The sequence below is a fragment of the Hemitrygon akajei genome, chromosome 29 (assembly GCF_048418815.1).
Source record: "Hemitrygon akajei chromosome 29, sHemAka1.3, whole genome shotgun sequence".
NCBI lineage: Eukaryota > Metazoa > Chordata > Chondrichthyes > Myliobatiformes > Dasyatidae > Hemitrygon > Hemitrygon akajei.
Window position 1 is genome coordinate 14489749 of NC_133152.1, and position 19225 is coordinate 14508973.

Sequence of the window (19225 nt, forward strand, 5' to 3'; positions counted from 1 at the left end):
TATATGAAGTTTACAAAAATATTTCAGAAATAATCCATTGCACAGTAAACATTAAATATTCTGTCCACCTATGGTATTTAAAATTACTAACCTACTGAGCACATCTCCAAATGAATGGTGAATATGGAATGTGAACGTGATGAATCTTTGTTCATGAGGGTGTATCCCACAGCACGATTGCCCCAGCCAATATCCATGATTTTTTCACACTCTACGACACTATGCACAGTGTGCATGGAGAGGTCTTTCACGTAAATACCCTTCTCTGGATGCTCCTTGAGCTACAATCAGAAGCATAAGATAAACTAGTTAGATACTGCAGGTTACCTCCCTCAGACTCAATAAAATACAGTATTTTTTAACTTTTATATCTCCAGCACTATTTAAAGCTCTATTTTTAACTACTATTTTTTCCCTTTTGTGTCTTGAAGGTGGCATAGTTTGACACAGAATGATGAAAGAAGAAACTTACAATTTGCACTTTATCCCATTGTAAGTAATTTGAACAACATCACTTCTATGAAAAGTGTTCTATAAATAATATACACAAAATGGTAGCAGAACTCAGCAGGCCAGGCAGCACCTATGGAAAAGAGTAAACAATCGACGTTTCGGACCAGATCCTTCTTCAAATTATTATTACATTTAAATAGCAGCTTCTGGACATTAGAAAGCAGAAAAATCAACAACTCAAAAATGCCCCTGAAAAGCATCACCTCCAACAATGGAACACACCCTCAGTTCTGAAAGAATTATTAGCATAAGCTATCGAATTCATCTTCATAATCATTTAACTAGGAAGCAGGTATGGGCAGATTATTTGACTATGGGAAAACACCACGAGAAACTCCAGGATTCTCTCTCCACTGCCTGTAACGGACCTGTACACTTCTTTATCCTCCACCATCGCCTAGCGTTTCCCTCTCTCCCCTCCCCCCTCTTCTCAAATCTGCTGCTCAGCGTTTTTTTCACCAGTCCTGTCGAAGACTGTCAGCCCAAAATGTGAACTGTACTTTTTTCCACAGATGCTGCCTGGCCTGCTGAGTTCTGCCAGTATTTAGTATGTGGTGCTTGTATTTCAAGCATCTGCAGATTTTCTCTTGTTTATGAATTTAATGACTCTTTAGCACAAAAAGTAGCAAATATTATTATTCATTAGCAGAGATAAAAGGATTGGGAATTGTGGAAATCTGGAAACCAAATCAGATCAGTGAAGTACTTTGAATAGTAAGTACAGTAAACAAGTAAATGCCAAAGGATTTCAGAGAGCATTTGGGTATAGGTGCACAGCAATTAAGTAACTGGATGAATAGTCTGATATCTGGACCACTGACCCAGAAACACTAGTTTGATTCTTTCTATGGCAGTTCCAGATTTATCACTATATAATTCTTCAATTTTAAAATAAAAATTATTTCTGAAAATGGGAATGACCTAATCTTTGTAAAATACAGTAGATGATGGAAATATCAGCAGAAAAGGCAACACCATAGTAAGAGGATAAAGTTATTGTCTCAAGTCAATGACCTTTCATCAGATATAGAAAAAGTTTGAAATCAAGCATGTTTGAAGTCTCAGAGAAATAGGAAGGATTGGACATAACAAAGAATACGGCTGTGATAACGTGCAGATGGTGAGAGATTGAATGGCACAGAAAGTGCAGGTGCCATCTGAGAGAGGCTAGTTACCTGATACCATTTCTTTCAGTGTTAAATTCTAAGTGCTGCAACATTTTGCCAAAAACTGAGATGCTATTCCTTAAGCTTAAATTAGGCTTTGATAGATCAATGTAAGATAGAGGAATCAGAGTGAGAGTGGAGGATTAAAGTAATAGGGAAATGGCAGTAGACTGAATGGAGGTACTTGTTCTGCAAAGAGGTCATCCAATCAGCTCAATGGCCACTTTATTAGGCACCTGTTCTGCACACCACGGTTGTAGCATGCGGTTATTTGAGTTACTGTCGCCTTCCTGTCAGCTTGAATCAGTCTGACCATTCACCTCTGATCTCTCTCATTATCAAGGCGTTTTCACCCACAGAACTACCACTCAATGGATTTTTTTTTGCTTATCGTATCATCATCTGCAAACCATAGAGACTGTTATGTATGAAAATCCCAGGAGATCAGCAGTTTCAGAGATAGTCAAACCATCCTGACTGGCACCAACAATCACTCCATGGTCAAAGTCACTTAGATCTCATTTCTTCACCATTCTGATGTTTGGCTTGAACAACAATGGAAGCACTTGACCATGTCTGCATGCTCTTATGCATTAAGTTGTTGCCATTTTTATTTGCTGATTATATATTTGCATTAACTAACAAGTGTACAGGTGTTTCTAATAAAGTGGCCACTGACTGTCTCCATTGTCGGAAAGACTACATTGTGATAACAAAATTGGAAGAAGTACAAGTTAAATAAAACAGTAAATCCTGGAAAAACTCAACAGTTTTTGGCTGCACCTGTAGTAAGAGAAACAATTTGAATTTAAAGTCTGAGGCCCTTCATCAGAACTGAAAAACAGAATTAAGAAAATTAATCTAGACATCACAGGAGGTGCTGTAGGATGGAAATTAGCTGCAAGAGAGATGAAAGTTCTGGCCTGCATGATTCCAGGAAGAAGCATCAATGCAGTTGTTGATGTATTGGAAAAAAGAGTTGAGAGAATGGGCCTGAGTAGGACTGAATCAAAGACTTTTCCACAATTCCCACAAAAGACAGGCCCTTGCAAGTTCCCATACCAACACCATTGATCTGGAGATAGTGACTGGAGTTAAAAGAGAAGTTATTTAATGTGAGGACATCCAGCCAAGTCAATGAATGAAGGTGGAGGATAACTGGTTAGGCTTCAAGAGCTTCTCAGATCTTTGTGATGTGGAATATAAGTGTACAGTGTAATTGTAACTAGGCCAACCATGCATGGTAACAGCTTCCTCCAAATGAAAATTTTACATTAACTGTAAGCAACTTCACCCCCAGTCCTATTATAGCACTTTAACAAAGGAAGGCTTCAAAAACTTCTGTATCAGTAGTCAGCAAAAATTATCCAATAAACAGAAGGTAATTCCCAATAAATTAAAAAACAGTGGGGTATTTCTTTTATCTTGCTTAATAATATCATATTTGTCATATTCAGCGACTTTTAAATAAGACAGCTCATCCTGTTCAATGGCTTATTCAGTCAAAGGATGTTAAGAAGTGCATGTGAGAGTACTGAAACACGTTTCTGAGCCTTATACAAGCTATATAGCTCTTCAAATACTGATTAAACAAGCAAAGCTTATTTTAGCTACCATGAAGTACCCATTATTGCAATAATGTTCTTCTTGTACTTAAATTGTCTTATAAGTTATGAGGAATATAAATGTCAGCTCAGACTAGTTGGATCAAATGGCCTTTCTCCATTCTACAATTTCTATGTAATCTTATATGTAAAATGTTGCTCTGACGATTATCAGAAATTGAACTGGCACTTACGTTGTCCTTTTCTGGATACTGAAAAGAGCTTATTAAAACCATTCTCCTTGAGTACTCATAGCAACAGTTGTGCTTTATTTGTGTTTTTCTAAGCATTTATCACACTCCCACACTTTGCCCTAGAAACTAATTATATCTGTGCTGATTTGGCAAACACTGACCCTCGGTGGAAATTGTACTCTATTTACAATGCGCACTGAACACCTCAGTAACACAGGTGGAATACAGAAACTTCAATGAAAGTCACACCCAAGCAAAAAAAAAAGAGATCATGGTTAATTAATTATCAATATGTTCAATTCATGTTACTGCTTTGTTCTTTGTATCCAGGCTTTAGTTGGAATCTCTCCAATTGTATCTTTTACATTAATATTCCAGAATAACAGCTCTTGGTCTTTACACAACAATGACTTTAAATTTTTAAACAAGGACAATGGTTCTCATCTTGATTACAGAAGGATTTAGTCTCCAAAATATTGTACTGATGTGACAATGGCTTATTCAAAGGTTGCATGCACAATCCTTTGATGCAGTAATTAAATTTCAGGAGGTGCATTCAGAATAAACCAAAATTGATAAGAAATGTAACTGGACTGTCTACATGGAAAATGCGGCTGTAGCTGCAAATCATAGATTGGGAATTCTGCGGTGAAAGCCTCACTCTCTGGCTTCCAAAATCTACCATCCACAAATCAAAATTTCAGGAGTTTGGTATTCTATACATTCTTGGATGAATGCAACTCCAACAATATGCTAGGAACTTAACATAATGTGAGATTGCAGAATTAGGCCTTTTGGCCCATCGAGTCTGCTTCACCATTTCATCATGGCTGATTCATTTTTCCTCTCAGCCCCAATCTCCTGCCTTCCCCCCCTTCATGCCCTGATCAATTAAGAATCTATCAACCCCGCTGCCTGAAATATACATAAAGACTGCCTTCACAGCTGCCTGTGACAATGAATTCCACAGATTCACTACTCTCTGGCTAAAGAAGTTCCTCCTCATCTCCGTTCTAAAAGGTCGCTCCTCTATACTGAGGCTGTGTCCTCTGGTCCTAGACATTCCCACCACAGGAAACATCCTCTCCACACCCACTCCATCAAAGCCTTTCACTCACTTTCAAGTTCAACACACATAACTTGTATGTGAAATCTTATAATAATATTTAAAAAATGTTGAGGTTTTTGTCACAAATGCACTGTAATTAATTAAAAGCAAAAAAAAATTGCAGATGCTGAAAATCTAAAATAAGAACAGAAAATGTTGTAAGGATAGAAACAGCTTTATTATTTTCAGTTGATGATCTGTTATAAATTGAATAGTCATGGAGAGTCAAATAGTCAAACAGAACAGAAACACGGCCTTCAGCCCCCTATGCTGACAACCAATCACACACCTATAGTAACCCTGCATTATTCACATATTTGATTCTCCCCACTTTCTCTTCAAGCCACTCCCAACACCCCCTTGACCCAGATTCTACCACTGACTTATACACAAGGGACAATTTACAATGGCTAATTAACGTGCAACCTATATATTTTTTGGATATGGGACAAAACCGGAGTATCCAGAGGAAACCCGAAGAGTCACAGCGAGAATGTGCAAACTCCAAAAAGACATCAGTCAAGGTCAGGATTGATCCTGGATCCTGTGAAACAGTGGCTCTACTAGCTGCGACACTGTGCCACCACATGTTTCAAGTTTCAGAGAAGAGGCAAGCAATTCCTTTTGACCGAATAGAGACCAAATTAGTCTGATTTATATGAATGGTGCTGGTGTTAGCTGAGGAAGTGTGATGAAGGCATGGCTTGTCTGGGAGTGAAGTGAATAGGAGATGATTGGTGGTAGAGCAGAGAGCTAAAAGAAAATAGTGCCGGAACTGTGAGGTGCAAAATACTGCAGGTGCTGAAAATAAAGGGAAGTGTTAGGAGCACCAAGTAGGTCAAGCAGCATCAGTGGAAGAGGAAAAACTGAGTTAATATTATAAATTGATGACTCTTCCTTAGAACAGGCTAGTCCTGGTGCAAATTGGAAAAGCTGGTTATCTGAAATTTTTGAATTCATTGAGGGGTCAGGGTAGTACAAAAGTCTGTAGAGAGAGAGAGCACAGAATGAGAGTGTAATGAAGAGGGAGAAAGGACAGAATGGGAGTGGAATGGCAAATTAAAGAGAAGGCAATAAGAAGTATCACTGCTGCACATTGACCAGCTCTTCTACAGACTGGTCAGCAATTTTAATTGTGTTTTCCAATAGGAAGAAGACCACCTTCTGAGTGCAAAATAAACTAATTTGAAAGAAGTATAACTAAACCACGGTTTCACTTGCAAGGTGTATTTGGATTCCTGAGTGGTGGAAAAAGAAAGGATAAAAAGGCAGGTGTTGCATTTTCTGAAGTCATGTGGGAAGGTCCCATGAGAAAGGTTGGTCCTGGTAGAGATGGTAGTCAATGAGAGATGCTCCAATCAGAAGGCTGAAAGAGGAAGGAAGGATGTAGTAGCATTACATTGATTGTGGTAGAAATCACAAAAGATGATACACTGAATGTGGAGGCTGAAGGAGTAGAACATGGGGGCTTACAGAACTCTATCTTTTCTTTGTTTGGGAGAAGGGATAAGAGAAGAAAGTGTGGAAAATGGAACCAATGTGATTTTATATGACAATAAAAGGCAGCAATAGTATCAGTCAACAATATGTTGCTAAAAACAGATGAGGGAAGGGGTATAATTAGACTGAAAACAGGGACACTTTATGAATCCTTGGACTGACAAATAAACATTCCACTGAGGAATAAAAATTCAGCGATGTTTTTGTGTCTACTGCTGCTAATAATGTGTGAGAGTTGGTGCTGGTGGTACTTATTTCTGCATATGTGACTCTATTTAAGCAAAATACACCAACATTTCCAGCCAGTGCTCCTCACAAGCACTTAGCACTAATGACTGGATCTATCTATAGAATTTCTGGCATATTTCTCAGCCTGCATTTGCATTGACACCACTGATGATACCTGCCAAAACACACAGCTAACACAGGGTTGTAACTCAAATATTTTTAAAAGTATTCACCATGAGAGAAAATTGTGGCGCGATGGCAGCGCACGCAGCCACTCCAGGAATGAATATCTGTTATCTGTAAGTAGGGGCCGTGCACAATCCTAATTTGATGGGGACGGATGTGAGAAGCACGGAGGAACATCTGGTGAAACTTTTGACATGCCTGTTTTGCTGCTGCTGCTACTGTGCAATCGAGAAATCTCCGGGAGAAAGGCCCTGAATCCTCGGCTTTGCCTGTTGCTTGGTGGCCGGGGCCGAGGTCGAAGCGCTCGGCAGAGATGGTGCTCGGTGCTTGGTGTCGGAGGGCTGGTCGGAGGCTCGAAGTTTTTCGGACGGACTCAGAGTTGGCTGTGGTCGGATGCTTTCAGAGGCTGCATTGGGAAGCTTTGCGGCACTGCAGGTTCATGGCAGGAAGAGTTTTTCTTCCTTCTACCGTCTACGTGAGATGATGGGCTATCGAGGACTTTGAGACTTTCTTTTACCGTGTCCATGGTCTGCCCTTATCAAATTATGGCATTTCTTTGCACTGTTGTAACTATATGTTATAATTATGTGGTTTTTGTAAGTTAGTCTTGGTCTGTCTTGTGTTTTTGTGATATCATACTGGAGGAAAATTGTACCATTTCTTTTATTTTGTAATTTATTTTTTTATTGAAGTTCATCAAACAAACATTTCCATAAGATGTATTTCAGACATTGTACATATAATTGGGTTTTATCTATGTTGATCTTGTATCCTGATAATTGACCATATTGTTCAAAGGATTGCATCAATTTAGGTAAAGAGTATGTTGGTTGCCCTAGATAGATCAAAATGTCATTATTACTAAATGACAATAAATGAGGACTGAGTGTCCTCACAATCTAATCTAATCATTCATTACGTAAGAGAATAGCACATGACAACTTATCCTGACACTATGGTTACACAAGCACTTTACCTCTAGCTTCTGTTTTGTGTCTTTTCCCAGAAGATCACGTATCTCTTCATTGTAAATCTCCAAATATGAAGCCCTCACCAGGAACTTGGTATTTTCGGTACACTGTGGGTGAACACACAGTGGCATTGAAACCTCTTAAACTGGTTACATTTTGCTGCAAAGTAATCATAGTACTGAATGATATTAAATCTAAATGTAATATTTTAATCATTTAATTATCTTAATAGTTAAGAGGAAAGCCATTGGAAACATGATAAAAATCATAAAGAAAATAACTATTAAAACACAACTTATGATATACTTATTGTAAGGTCTCAATTTTTAATTCCTCAGTAGTTCATCCTCTCAGATTATACTGGAGTGATTCATTGTTTTTACTTTTAGAGCTGTCTTGCCTTTGTATGGACATTCTTTACAAGATAACCAAGACTAGAAATTCAGCTTGTGATGTACTATAAATTAAAACTCTTGCTCTGCTCCATTTATAAATCACTGAAGTACATATAACTATGCCACTACTTGTGCATCAAAAGGGCATGTCCTCCACAAAATATTATTATTCAAAAGTAGGATGGAATTCAGTTCTGCTGTAGTAGCACAATGAAACACTAGATAAATTCTATAAAACTGGCAATGTTACAGGAAATTAAACTGCATTAGATCTGCAGTTCTTGAGATCCAAAGTGATTAATAATTAAATCACAGTTTTCCAATTCTTGTAAACTTTGATTAACAGCATATCTACCTGGATACTCTCAAATATATGTTCAAAAGCTCTAGGGATAACTCCTCGTTGTGATGTTGGAGAAGAAATGCCTTGCATGGTAAATGATTTCCCACTTCCTGTCTGTCCATAGGCAAATATTGTTCCATTGTAGCCTTCAGTGACACCCTAGACAAGATTAAAAAATACTTAAATTGAATTAACGTTATTTCTTACATCTTGCACATACATGAGGAGTAAAAATCTTTACGTTACGTCTCCATCTAAATGTGCAACGTGCAATCATAGTAATTTATAATAATTTATGATAAATAGAACAGACAATGTAACATAGAAATACACTCAAATCAGTATGAGTTAATCAGTCTGATGGCCAGGTGGAAGAAGCTGTCGCAGGGCCTGTTGGTCCTGGCTTCTATGCTGCAGTACAATTTCCCAGATGGTAGCAGCTGGAATAGATAGTAGTTGGGATGACTCAGGTCCCTAATGATCCTTCGGGCCTTTTTTACACACCCGCCTTTGTAAATGTCCTGACTCATGGGAAGTTCACAACTACAGATGCGCTGGGCTGTCCACACCACCCTCTGCAGAATCTTACGATTAAGGGAGGTACAGTTCCCATACTAGACAGTGATGCAGCCAGTCAGGATGCACTCAATTGTGCCCCTGTAGAAAGTTCTTAGGATTTAGGGCCCATACCAAATTTCCTCAAACATCTGAGGTGAAAGAAGTGCTTGTGTGCCTTTTTCACCACCGCTAGTGTGTACAGACCACGAGGCCCTCGGTGATGTGGATGCTGAGGAATTTAAAGCTGTTCCCCCTCCCAACCCCAGATCCATTGATATCAATAGGGGTTAGCCTGTCTCCATTCCTTCTGAATTCACAACCATCTCCTTTGTTTTTGCTAATTAAAGGCATAAAACAATGTTTCAGTCAGAATAATGATTACCATATGTACCATGGAAATAAAGATTTAAAAAAAATGCTTTTCAGAATATATTCACAACAATACATACTATACATTTAGTTCATGAACCCAATTCTCATTATTCCTCTCTTGCACTGTTTAGTTTTTGTAACTCACGGTAATTTTTATGCCTTATTCTGTATTACCACCGCAACAACAAAAAAATTCATGATATATGTTAGTGATAATTAATCTGACGTAGGATCTTGTGATAAATCATAGGACCGTCAGTCTCTTGTACCTATTCCAGTGTTTAAAAGGTCACAACTGATCTTTTACCTTAACGCTGCTTCCTTGCACTGTAACCTATCCAAAATCTATCAATCTTCATCAAATTAACTTAATGACAGCCTCCACTGCCTTCTTGGGTAGAGAATTTCAAAGATTCACTACTTTTTTGGTGATTAAACTTCTCAGTTCTGAACTGCTGATCCCTTATTTGAGACTTGTGCTTTTAGTAATAGCCATTTAGGTCAGGGGAAATGCCACCCTGCACCTACTTTGTCAAGCCCATGCTTCTGCGAATTCACTTGTTGTTCTTCTAAACTCTGGACAGCAAATGTCCAGTTTGCTCGATGTCACCTCATTCATTTCATGGATGTAGTAAAAAGGTGGAAGATCCTTCAGCATTCCCCCAGCTCCAGTTATTCCACCACACCTGATCTGGCTTAGTGGCCTTGAAACGTTTTTTGAATCCTCTCACAAGTCATAATCCCACACTGTCCTGAGCATTGGTAAATACATAAAATACTATATTTAATTCCCTCATCAAAATCATTATGAGTAGTTGGACGGGGGTGGGGGGGGGGGGGGGGGGAGAGGAAGGCAAACACTGATGCCTGTGATATCCAATTAGTTGCCCCAAAAGGGACTCTCTCATTTCTACTCTTCATTTTGTGCCATGTCATTCTTTTACTTCTAACCCCACTCTGAATGATTATGTTGGACCAAATTAGGTGGCACTATGATATAGCAGTTAACTCCAGGACCTGGGTTCAACTTTGACCTAGATGTAGTTTGTGTGAAATTTGCACATTCTCCCTCTGACTGTGAATATTTCTTTTAGGTGCTTTGGTTCCTCCCAAACTCCAAATAAATTTGGATACTATAAATGACCACCTAGTATAAGTTAATGGCAAAATGAAACAAACGGAAGTTGATGAGTATATGAGGTAGAATAAGTTGCAGAGGTACAGAGAAATGAGATTGTTCTACTGGGAGTCGGCATGGACCTAATGGATCAAATTGTCTCCTTTTCTGCCGCGGCAGTTAAGTTACTTTATTGAAAGACTTCCAAAGTCAAAGTACACTACCTCCATTGATTCTCCCATCAATTTTTAAAGAACTCCAGTAACTTTGCCTAACATGTTTCACCCCAACCCTTCATAAATCCACACCAACATTTTTCTTTTAAATCCTATTTTTTATTAGGCTGTTGGTTCCCAAGTATTGCTGGGAAGTTGTTTATGGTCAGTTCTGAGAAGTCAGAGCTAAAGCATTTTTTAATTGTCGTGTTACTTCTTTGTTCCCCATTATAACATTATAATTTTTCTAATTTCTGGATTTTATGCATTTTTTATACAAACACCTCTATCTTCAATAATCATTTTGCAGAAGCTTTTGCAATTCCCTTTTATATTGCAATTCCTTGCAAGCTTACCCTCATATTGTATTTTTCTTCTCCTAATCAATCATTCAGTCTACTTTTACGGAATTGTAAACTGCTCTTGATCTTCAGTCTTGCTACTTTCTCTGGCAATTGAATTGACTCCATGTTGAATATAATATTATCCAAATCCTCTTTTGTTATCTTAGGTCAATTTTCTTTTATTTGTTTTTTTTCTCTCCAAAAGAGAATGTACAATTGTTGTAATCTCTTGGTTCATTACTTAGATGGTGACAGTCCACAAGATCACAAGACAAAGGAGCAGAAGTAGGCCATTCGGCCCATCGAATCTGCTCCGCCACTCCACCATGAGCTAAACTATTCTCCCATTTAGTTCCAATTTCTGGTTTTTTCCGATATCCCTTGATACCCTGACTAATTAGATACCTATCAATCTCCTCCTTAAACACCCTCAATGATCAGGCCACCACAGCTGTATGTGGCAACGAATTCCATAAATCCACATGTACAAACAAGCTGGATGAACTCACCAAAGCGTTGACTGCTCGTTTCAACAGATGCTACCCAACCTGCTGAGTTCAGCTTGTTTGTACGTGTTGATTTGACCACAGCATCTGTGTTTACCATAAATCCACAACCCTCTGGCTAAAAAAAATTTCTTCTCATCTGTTTTAAATGGGTTCCCTCTATTTCTAAGACTGTGGCCTCTTGTCCTGGACTCACTCACCAAGGGAAACAGCCTTTCCACATCTACTCTGTCCAACCCTTTCAACATGTTTCTATGAGATCCCCTCTCATTCTTCTATACTCTAATGAATACAGTCCAAGAACGGACAAATGCTCCTCATATGTTAGCCCCTGCATTCCAGGAATCATCCTTGTAAATCTTCTCTGAACTCTCTCCAACATCAGTACATCCCTTCTAAGATTCATTGCTATTTCTTTCAGAGAAGTTCCCTAAGCTGTGATAGCCAACACACTTCTCATACCTTTATCATTGCCCTTATTTAGATTTAGAACGTTTGCTTCTGATTGATCTACATCACTTTCCATCTTAATCAGATGGTCCCCCTTACCCAGTAAAGGATATAGCAACATTGGATATAGTCCAAAGGAGCTTCATTAGGCTAATTCACTGCACTAGGTCAAATATAGTATATCCCTTTTTTTTAAATTGGTTTCTCAATGTATTGTTTGAAAATTATCCTGTTCATATTCTGGAATTTCATCCTCCACAGTATTATTTCCAATTTAGCGTGACCAATTTATACATATATTAAAGTCCACCATGACGGCTCCAGTGCTTTCTAATTTCATGTTTAATGCCACCCCTTACATTATAGCCACTGTTCAGAGGCATATTGACAACTCCCATCAACATTTTCTGCCCCTTGTTCCACTAATTTTAATTCAATTATTTGGTGTGGCAATGTATTTCTCTGATTTTGTCCTCTACTAACAATATTAACCCATCTCCTTGGATTTTTGCCAGTACTTCCTAAATACCAAATACTCTTGGATTTTCAACTTCCAGTAGGGGTAATTATGTGGCTATATCTGTAATACCATTATCCCGTATCTGTTTGTATTTATTTGCACCATTAATTTCTATCTCCTAGTATAAATGTTATGTGCACTCCAATATAGCACTCTTGCATTTGCCTTTCTAAAATTTTTTTAGAAATATTAGCATTTTTTGTATCATGAACCTTTTGTTAGTGCACACTTTTGCTTGCTATGTCCCTTTCTGACCTAATTTGTTTGTCCTTACCCCAATCACTTTCTTGTCTATTCCTTGTTACTATTTTTCTCTTTGGCATTCTAAATTTCTTTCCATCAGGACCTTACTCCACATCTTACTCCCACAGTAATTAGGTTACATCTTCCTTGGTATTTGATTACCTCAGAAACCTGGTCTTAGGATAATTCTGATCTAGTTTGTCCCTATTACTAATCCCCAAACTCCATAAACTGAACATCACACTTCTCTCACACCAACCTCTGAAGACTGCATAATCTCTGTGATCTTATTATCCCATTACCCCTTTGTAAATTTGGCTGTAGTTCTAGCTTACAATTTAGTCGGTAGCTACTTGGACTCACTCAACCATAGATTGTATTAAAAACTCCAGATTATTTAATTAACTTTAAATTCCTCAGTTGCTATGGTGGATTCAGATTCTCATTCTCTGGATCATTAACTGCGCACTCTAGATTTACTAGTGTTACGAATGTGCCACAACTCTGAGGGGCTGAAGGGTACAAAGTAGCCCCCTCCTTTTTGAGAATTGCAAGATCGCTATTAATTCGGGTCTGGGACCCAGGAAATGAGAGAGAGACACGCAGAATCCTCAAGGTTTGGAATGTGTCCTGGCCTCAGCGAAACAAAAACCCCTGATAATGGCTATTGTCTCTTGGAGACGGAATTGTGTATTGAGTACTGTACTATTCATTGAAGCCCTCAGGGGACGACCAGAGTGGGCTGGTTGAGGGATTGCATCATCCCAACCTGATTGACATCTGAGACCCCATGAGTAAGGATAAAAGAAGGTCTGGGGAACAACCCCTTTAGACGCACCAGGAGAAACGCTGGAAATCCAGTGACAGCGTTTGATAGCCAAAGCCGGTGGGGCCCGTGTGCATCCTCCCTTGCCTGGGTTGGCGGGCTCACCACGGAAGAACGGCTTAGCTAAAGGAGAGGCCACAAGTGAACGGCCACACCAACGGGACTCCTGACGGATCGAAATCGTAAAGGTTGGAAAACCCGCAGCGGTAACTGTTCCCATTCTATTCCTATTTCTCTCTCTCTCCAACAAAGTGCAACACAGCGACAACCAGAAGACGGCAGCTTGTGGAACTGCAGTGAACTGTATATTTCAATCGGACAATTCATTATCCCCTTGACAACGATAGAGCTTATTTCTTATTGATTATTATTATACCCGCACTTTTAGATTTAGTATTGACAACGTATATTATCTGTATGTTTGCATTGATATTATTTTTGTGTATTTTCACTAATAAATACTGTTAAAAGTAGTACCATCAGACTTCAACGGACCTCTCTATCTTTGCTGGTAAGTGACCCAGTTACGGGATTCGTAACACTAGCTACTGTTCCCGACAGCATATGCAAACGTTCATTGAGATGACCAAGCTGACGATAATTTTAATTTTTTTTGGATTTATCATTCAAATTACTCCAAATTATTTGGAGTTTCATTCTTCACCATCTGAGGAAGTGACAAATTTAATGAAAGTAAAACTGTAAGATAAAAATTACCTCCACAAAATCACAGTTCATTGAACAATTTTAAACACTGATACACAAACTTTAACTTACTGCCAAATCTTGTGTGTATCTAGAACTCTATATGCATCTAGATTTCTGTATGCTAACCTGTAGATAATTTAACAGTACCACAGCTCATATCTTTATGTCATAAATATGTACCCTATGCATGGCCATTTTTGTGAACTATAAGCAAAATGAACTGCAGAGAACTAATTATAAATCAAACACATGCAATAATTTTAGAGAAGAGTTAACTTTCCAGAGCACTTTTCAAAATAATTAATAAAGCACTTCACAGCATATGAACTTCATAATATATTACATCCTTAACAAAATATTCTATGAATATGATGTTCAATTTTTGCAATTACATAAATGAATCTTTGTCCTCACTAACTCTCATCAATAATTTGTCCTTTGACCCTGAATCATTCAAGTAAATTTAACAAATGATTCATATGAATAAATTAATTCTTCTCAAACTAGCACTTAAATTTAGTAGGCAGATAAATTAATAAAGGTTTTGTTAATATTATCCAAAACCAGTGCACTCCTTAACATTTAATAGATATAAGCACATTGGATGGGTGAGATTCAAAGTTTTATGTCAGGCACGTTCTTGATTAGATATCAGCTCTTAAACAATCAACTTCCTGGGCTGATTTCTCCTATCTGACTTCTTAAAAATTTTTACAATAATTGCATTCTTCATGCGAACTTTGCTGAACACATAAAGGTCAATACCTTTACATCAAAACTCTTGTATCTCCAAATTAAGATTAATATGTTCTGCTTTGATCACAGTATTGTAGCATTAACCAGAAACATCAAATCAGCACAGTTAATGGATAATACCCACGGTAAATAAAATCAATAAGAACACCCAATTAAATAATAGGTTTAAAAAGTATAACAGGAACACAGGAAATTGTCAATAATATCCATCACACATTTTATAACCTGCCATTCTCACAAATCATAGATGGCTTTGGCTTCAAGTTTATCTACACTCTCCATGGCATTATCAGAGAGTTTGGCAGCAATGAGCTCTACCCACATTGTACTGATAAACAAAGGAGAATCAGTTGATGTTGTGTACCTGGATTTTCAGAAGGACTTTGACAAGGTGCCACTCATGAGGCCGCTTCACATCTACGAGCCCATGGTATTACAATAAAGATTCTAGCACGGATAAAGCAATGGCTGATTGGCAGGAAGCAAAGAGTGGGAATGAAGTAAGACTTTTCTGGTAGGCTGCCGGTGCCTACTGGTGTTCCACAGGGCTCTGTGTTGGGACTGATTCTTTGTACATTATCTGCCAATGATTTGGATGATGGAAAGATGGCTTCGTTGCAAAATTTGCAGACAATTCGAAGATAGGTGGAGAGGCAGGTAGTTCTGAGGAAATAGAGAGGCTACAAAAGAACTTAGATTAGGAGAATGGGCAACGAAGTGGCAGATGGAATATAGTGTTGGTAAGTGTACTTTGCACTTTGGTAGCAGAAATGAAAGGGTTGACTATTTTCTAAATGGAAAGAAAATACAAAAAAAATCTGAGGCACAAACGGACTTGGGAGAGCTTGTGCAGGATTCCCTTAAGGTAAATTTGCGGGTTGAGACTATGGTGAGGAAGGCAAATGTGATGTTAGCATTCATTTCAAGAGGACTAGAATATAAAAGCAAGGATGTAATGTTGAGACTTTATAAAGCACTGGTGAGGCTGCATTTTAAGTATTGTGAGTAATTTTGGGCCCTTTATCTTAGAAAGGACTTTTTGAAACCTGAGAGGGTTCTGGGGAGGTTCATGAAAATGATTCCAGGATTTAACAGCTTGTCACATGAAGTGTTTGATGGCTCTGGGTCTGTATTCACTGGAATTCAGAAAAATGAGGGGTGACCTTATTGAAACCTATTGATTGGTGAAAGGCTTTGATAGAGTGGATGTGGAGAGGATATTTCCTATGGTGAGACAGTCTAAGACCAGAGGGCACAACATCAAACTAGAGGAGGAATTTCTTTAGCCAGAGATTAGGGACTCTGTGGAATTCATTGCCACAGGCAGCTGTGGAGACCAGATGTACATTTAAGGCAGAGGTTGATAGATTCTTGATTAGTCAGGACATGAAGGGAAGGGGGGGGTTGGGTTTGAGAAGGCAGGAGATTGGGGCTGGGAGGAAAAATAGATTAGCCATGATGAAATGGTAGAGTACACTCAATGGGCCAAAAGCCCAAATTCTGCTCCTATGTCTTATGGTCTTATGGCACCCATTCTTGGCCATTTCCTTCAGGCAGAAATTTTCCAAAATAATAGGAAGCATTAATACCATAAAGACTGTGATCCATTGAAACCCTTCAGTATGCCACGCAGGAAGTTTGCATGTGCAGTGTTCAGGCAATCTCACATTCACTTTTAAAAACTATTAAATTGCTGAATAGTAAGGTTAACTCCAACGATTATAAATAATCAAATAAGAGAAACAAATTATTGGCAAAATAAGAACAAAACGTTAGTTATGTTGCTTTTTCCATCTGAAACTGATGGGGACTGAAGAAAAATGATGTCATTTTAATTTAATTGCTATTTTATTGACAGCATCTCAGTGTGTTTTTGCATGTACTTACTATGTATATTAATAATGCTCTTCAAAGGGCAAGAGCACTATTAAACATGGTCAGAGTACATGGATCTTTCAAGAAAATCTTGCTGTTATACAGTACTTTCAGCATCATCCAAAAGTCCTAAAGTTCTTCAAATTATTTTGACATTTATTACTGCTATAGTACATGCAGCAGCAAATCTGCATTAGGACAGCAATGTAATTAAAGGTGAACAGACTGATTTAAGTGGTACTGATTCAGGAATAAGTATACTTCAGGCAATCGGTAATAATTAAAACTGTGCTATTGGATCGTTTATGCCTATCTGTAAGGGTAGAAAGGGATCTTGTTTAACAGCTTATACAAAAGATGGACGACTAACACTTCTCGGCACTGCCATCCTTGATTTCGTGCACAGGAAGGGGATATGAACCTTCTAACTCAGATGCGAGTGAACTATCTGAGCTACGGTTATCTTTAATATTCCGAAAGCTGTAGTTCATGACGGTGCAAGCCTCTTTAAGGACTCAATGTTCTTGTGTATCTGTGTGTATATTGCTCCCCCAGTGGCTCTATTCAACCAAGTGATGGTTAAATCCCAGTCATTTCACGCTAGCTCCTGTTTTACCTCCACCAGCGGATAGGCGATCTCATTGTACAGCTGCTCGGTGGTGCTCTCTATGTAAAAGACGCCGTCGAAAGTGAACTGTTTTGGAGGCTCGCCGGGAGCCCCAGGCTTCTGGATGAAACACTGACCGCGGGCACTGTCCATGGAGACCACCACCTTGCAGTTCAGGTCCTTTTCGCGGCTGTTGCTTGGTCTGCAGCGCACTACCACTCTCACCGTCTCCAAAGCCATCCCTCCCCCGATGTCGAATTTAAGTAACAGCGTCCCTTTTTTTTTCACAGGTTCTCCATCCCGGCAACACTCGATTGCTCCCGGGACCGGGACCCTGCTGTCGAGCGTCGGTTGCCCGGCAACAACTGCGAGTTTAGCTTCCGCTGATTTGCGTCATTTCCGGTTTCGCTTTCCGCCCTTAATTGCCATGGAAACTGAATTAAGTGAGCCCCGACCAGGGCTTCAGTGATGCTCCCTTCTGACAGGTAGCGGTTATCTTAATCCGACACCCACAGATCAGAACACTGCTGAGCAATATAAGAGTAGTTGAGCAGTTACCCACGGAAACTGACGAGCAGCCAGGCTGAATGTGATTGCGTTTTCTGCCAACTTTAATCAAACAATTTGCAGGTACTTATTTCCGTTCCCATCCGAGGACATCCCAAATCACGTTTAACCAAACTTGTACTTTATGCAGTGTGGTCAGGTTAATTAAAGGAAGAAACGCACCATGGAGACAATAAGATCCAACGAACAGTTACGTAAATATTGTAAAAATGCAAGTTCAGGGTTAAAAATAGCCAAAACACTGCAGAATATCCCGCTCTTCCCGGAGAGGGAATATGTTTAACAGTTTAGACATCTTATTCAAACCATACAATTGGCAGAGCACCACATCAACACAATTAGGAATATGAAGGTGAAAAGACTGCACATACTTGCAATTTTAATCTCCAGCTCCATCAATACTTTGATTTTACTGGAGCTGGAGATACTCAAACAGTCAGGCTTAACCGTGGAGGGGCAAAGATAGTTAATGTTTCAGGTTGGAGATTGTTCTGATGAAGAGAAACGTTATTCATATGAAATAATATTCCTGCTTCACTTTGAATTGGCTGTTTTTCCAGCATATTCTGTTTTAATAGCTCATCCTTTCAATGGTAGGCAATTCTAAATATATAGCAACATCTGCTTGAAGAAATTTCTCCTCACCTGTGTTGCCTTTTTCATGATTCATGACTCTTGACTCTCTATCTCTAATCTAGAGAAAACACCCTCCCTGCATTCAGGCTGTCAAATCCTGAAAAAATGGTGTAAGTTTCCATGAGATAGCCTCTCTTTTCTAAACTCTAGGGAATACAGCTGTGAGGCCAAAATTCCACTTTACAGTCTAGGATATTACACTGACCATGTGCATAATTGACTTGTAAGTGATTGAGTTTTAAAAACTTCCATGCTGTCCCCACCACTGAATATATTTACATGGAACACTGCCACATGAAGGCAGCATCTGTCTTCAAAGACCCCCACCATCTAGGCCCTGTTCCATTCTTATTACTACCATCAGGCAGAAGATACGGAAGCTTTAGGTCCTACACCACCAGGTTCAGGAACAGTTATTGCCCTACAACCATCAGGCTCCTGAATTAGTGTGGATAACTTCAATCTGAACTAACTTGATGACCTATATATTCAAGGACTCATTATGATTCATGTTCTCAGTATTATTTTTTATTTGTGCATTTCTTTGTCTTATTTTTCACATTTGATTGCTTATCAGTCTATCTGTTTAGGTATAGTTTTACATAAACTATTGTATTTCATTTTTCTTGTAAATCGCGGCAAGAAAATAAATTAAAAGATAGTATATGGAAACATATACATACTTTGCTAATAAATTTACTTTGAACTTACACCACT

At 38.7% G+C, this 19225-nt stretch overlaps 1 protein-coding gene across 3 annotated transcripts in view; it reads right to left on the reverse strand.

Annotated features, from left to right (window-relative positions):
* The window catches only part of kif17 (kinesin family member 17), a 65139-nt gene extending 47490 nt beyond the window's left edge, over positions 1-17649 (reverse strand). For 2 of the 3 annotated variants that reach the window (XM_073031693.1, XM_073031692.1), the window contains exons 1-4: positions 17315-17649; positions 8221-8367; positions 7476-7577; positions 92-281 (exon numbers count right to left, since the gene is read on the reverse strand). In XM_073031693.1, the coding sequence (XP_072887794.1) occupies positions 92-281; positions 7476-7577; positions 8221-8367; positions 17315-17545 (670 nt within the window). In that variant the 5' untranslated portion in view covers positions 17546-17649. Of the gene's footprint in view, positions 1-91; positions 282-7475; positions 7630-8220; positions 8368-17314 lie in introns of those variants that run through there. The other variant, XM_073031694.1, reaches the window with a different exon arrangement.
* Between the last annotated feature and the right edge of the window lie 1576 nt (positions 17650-19225).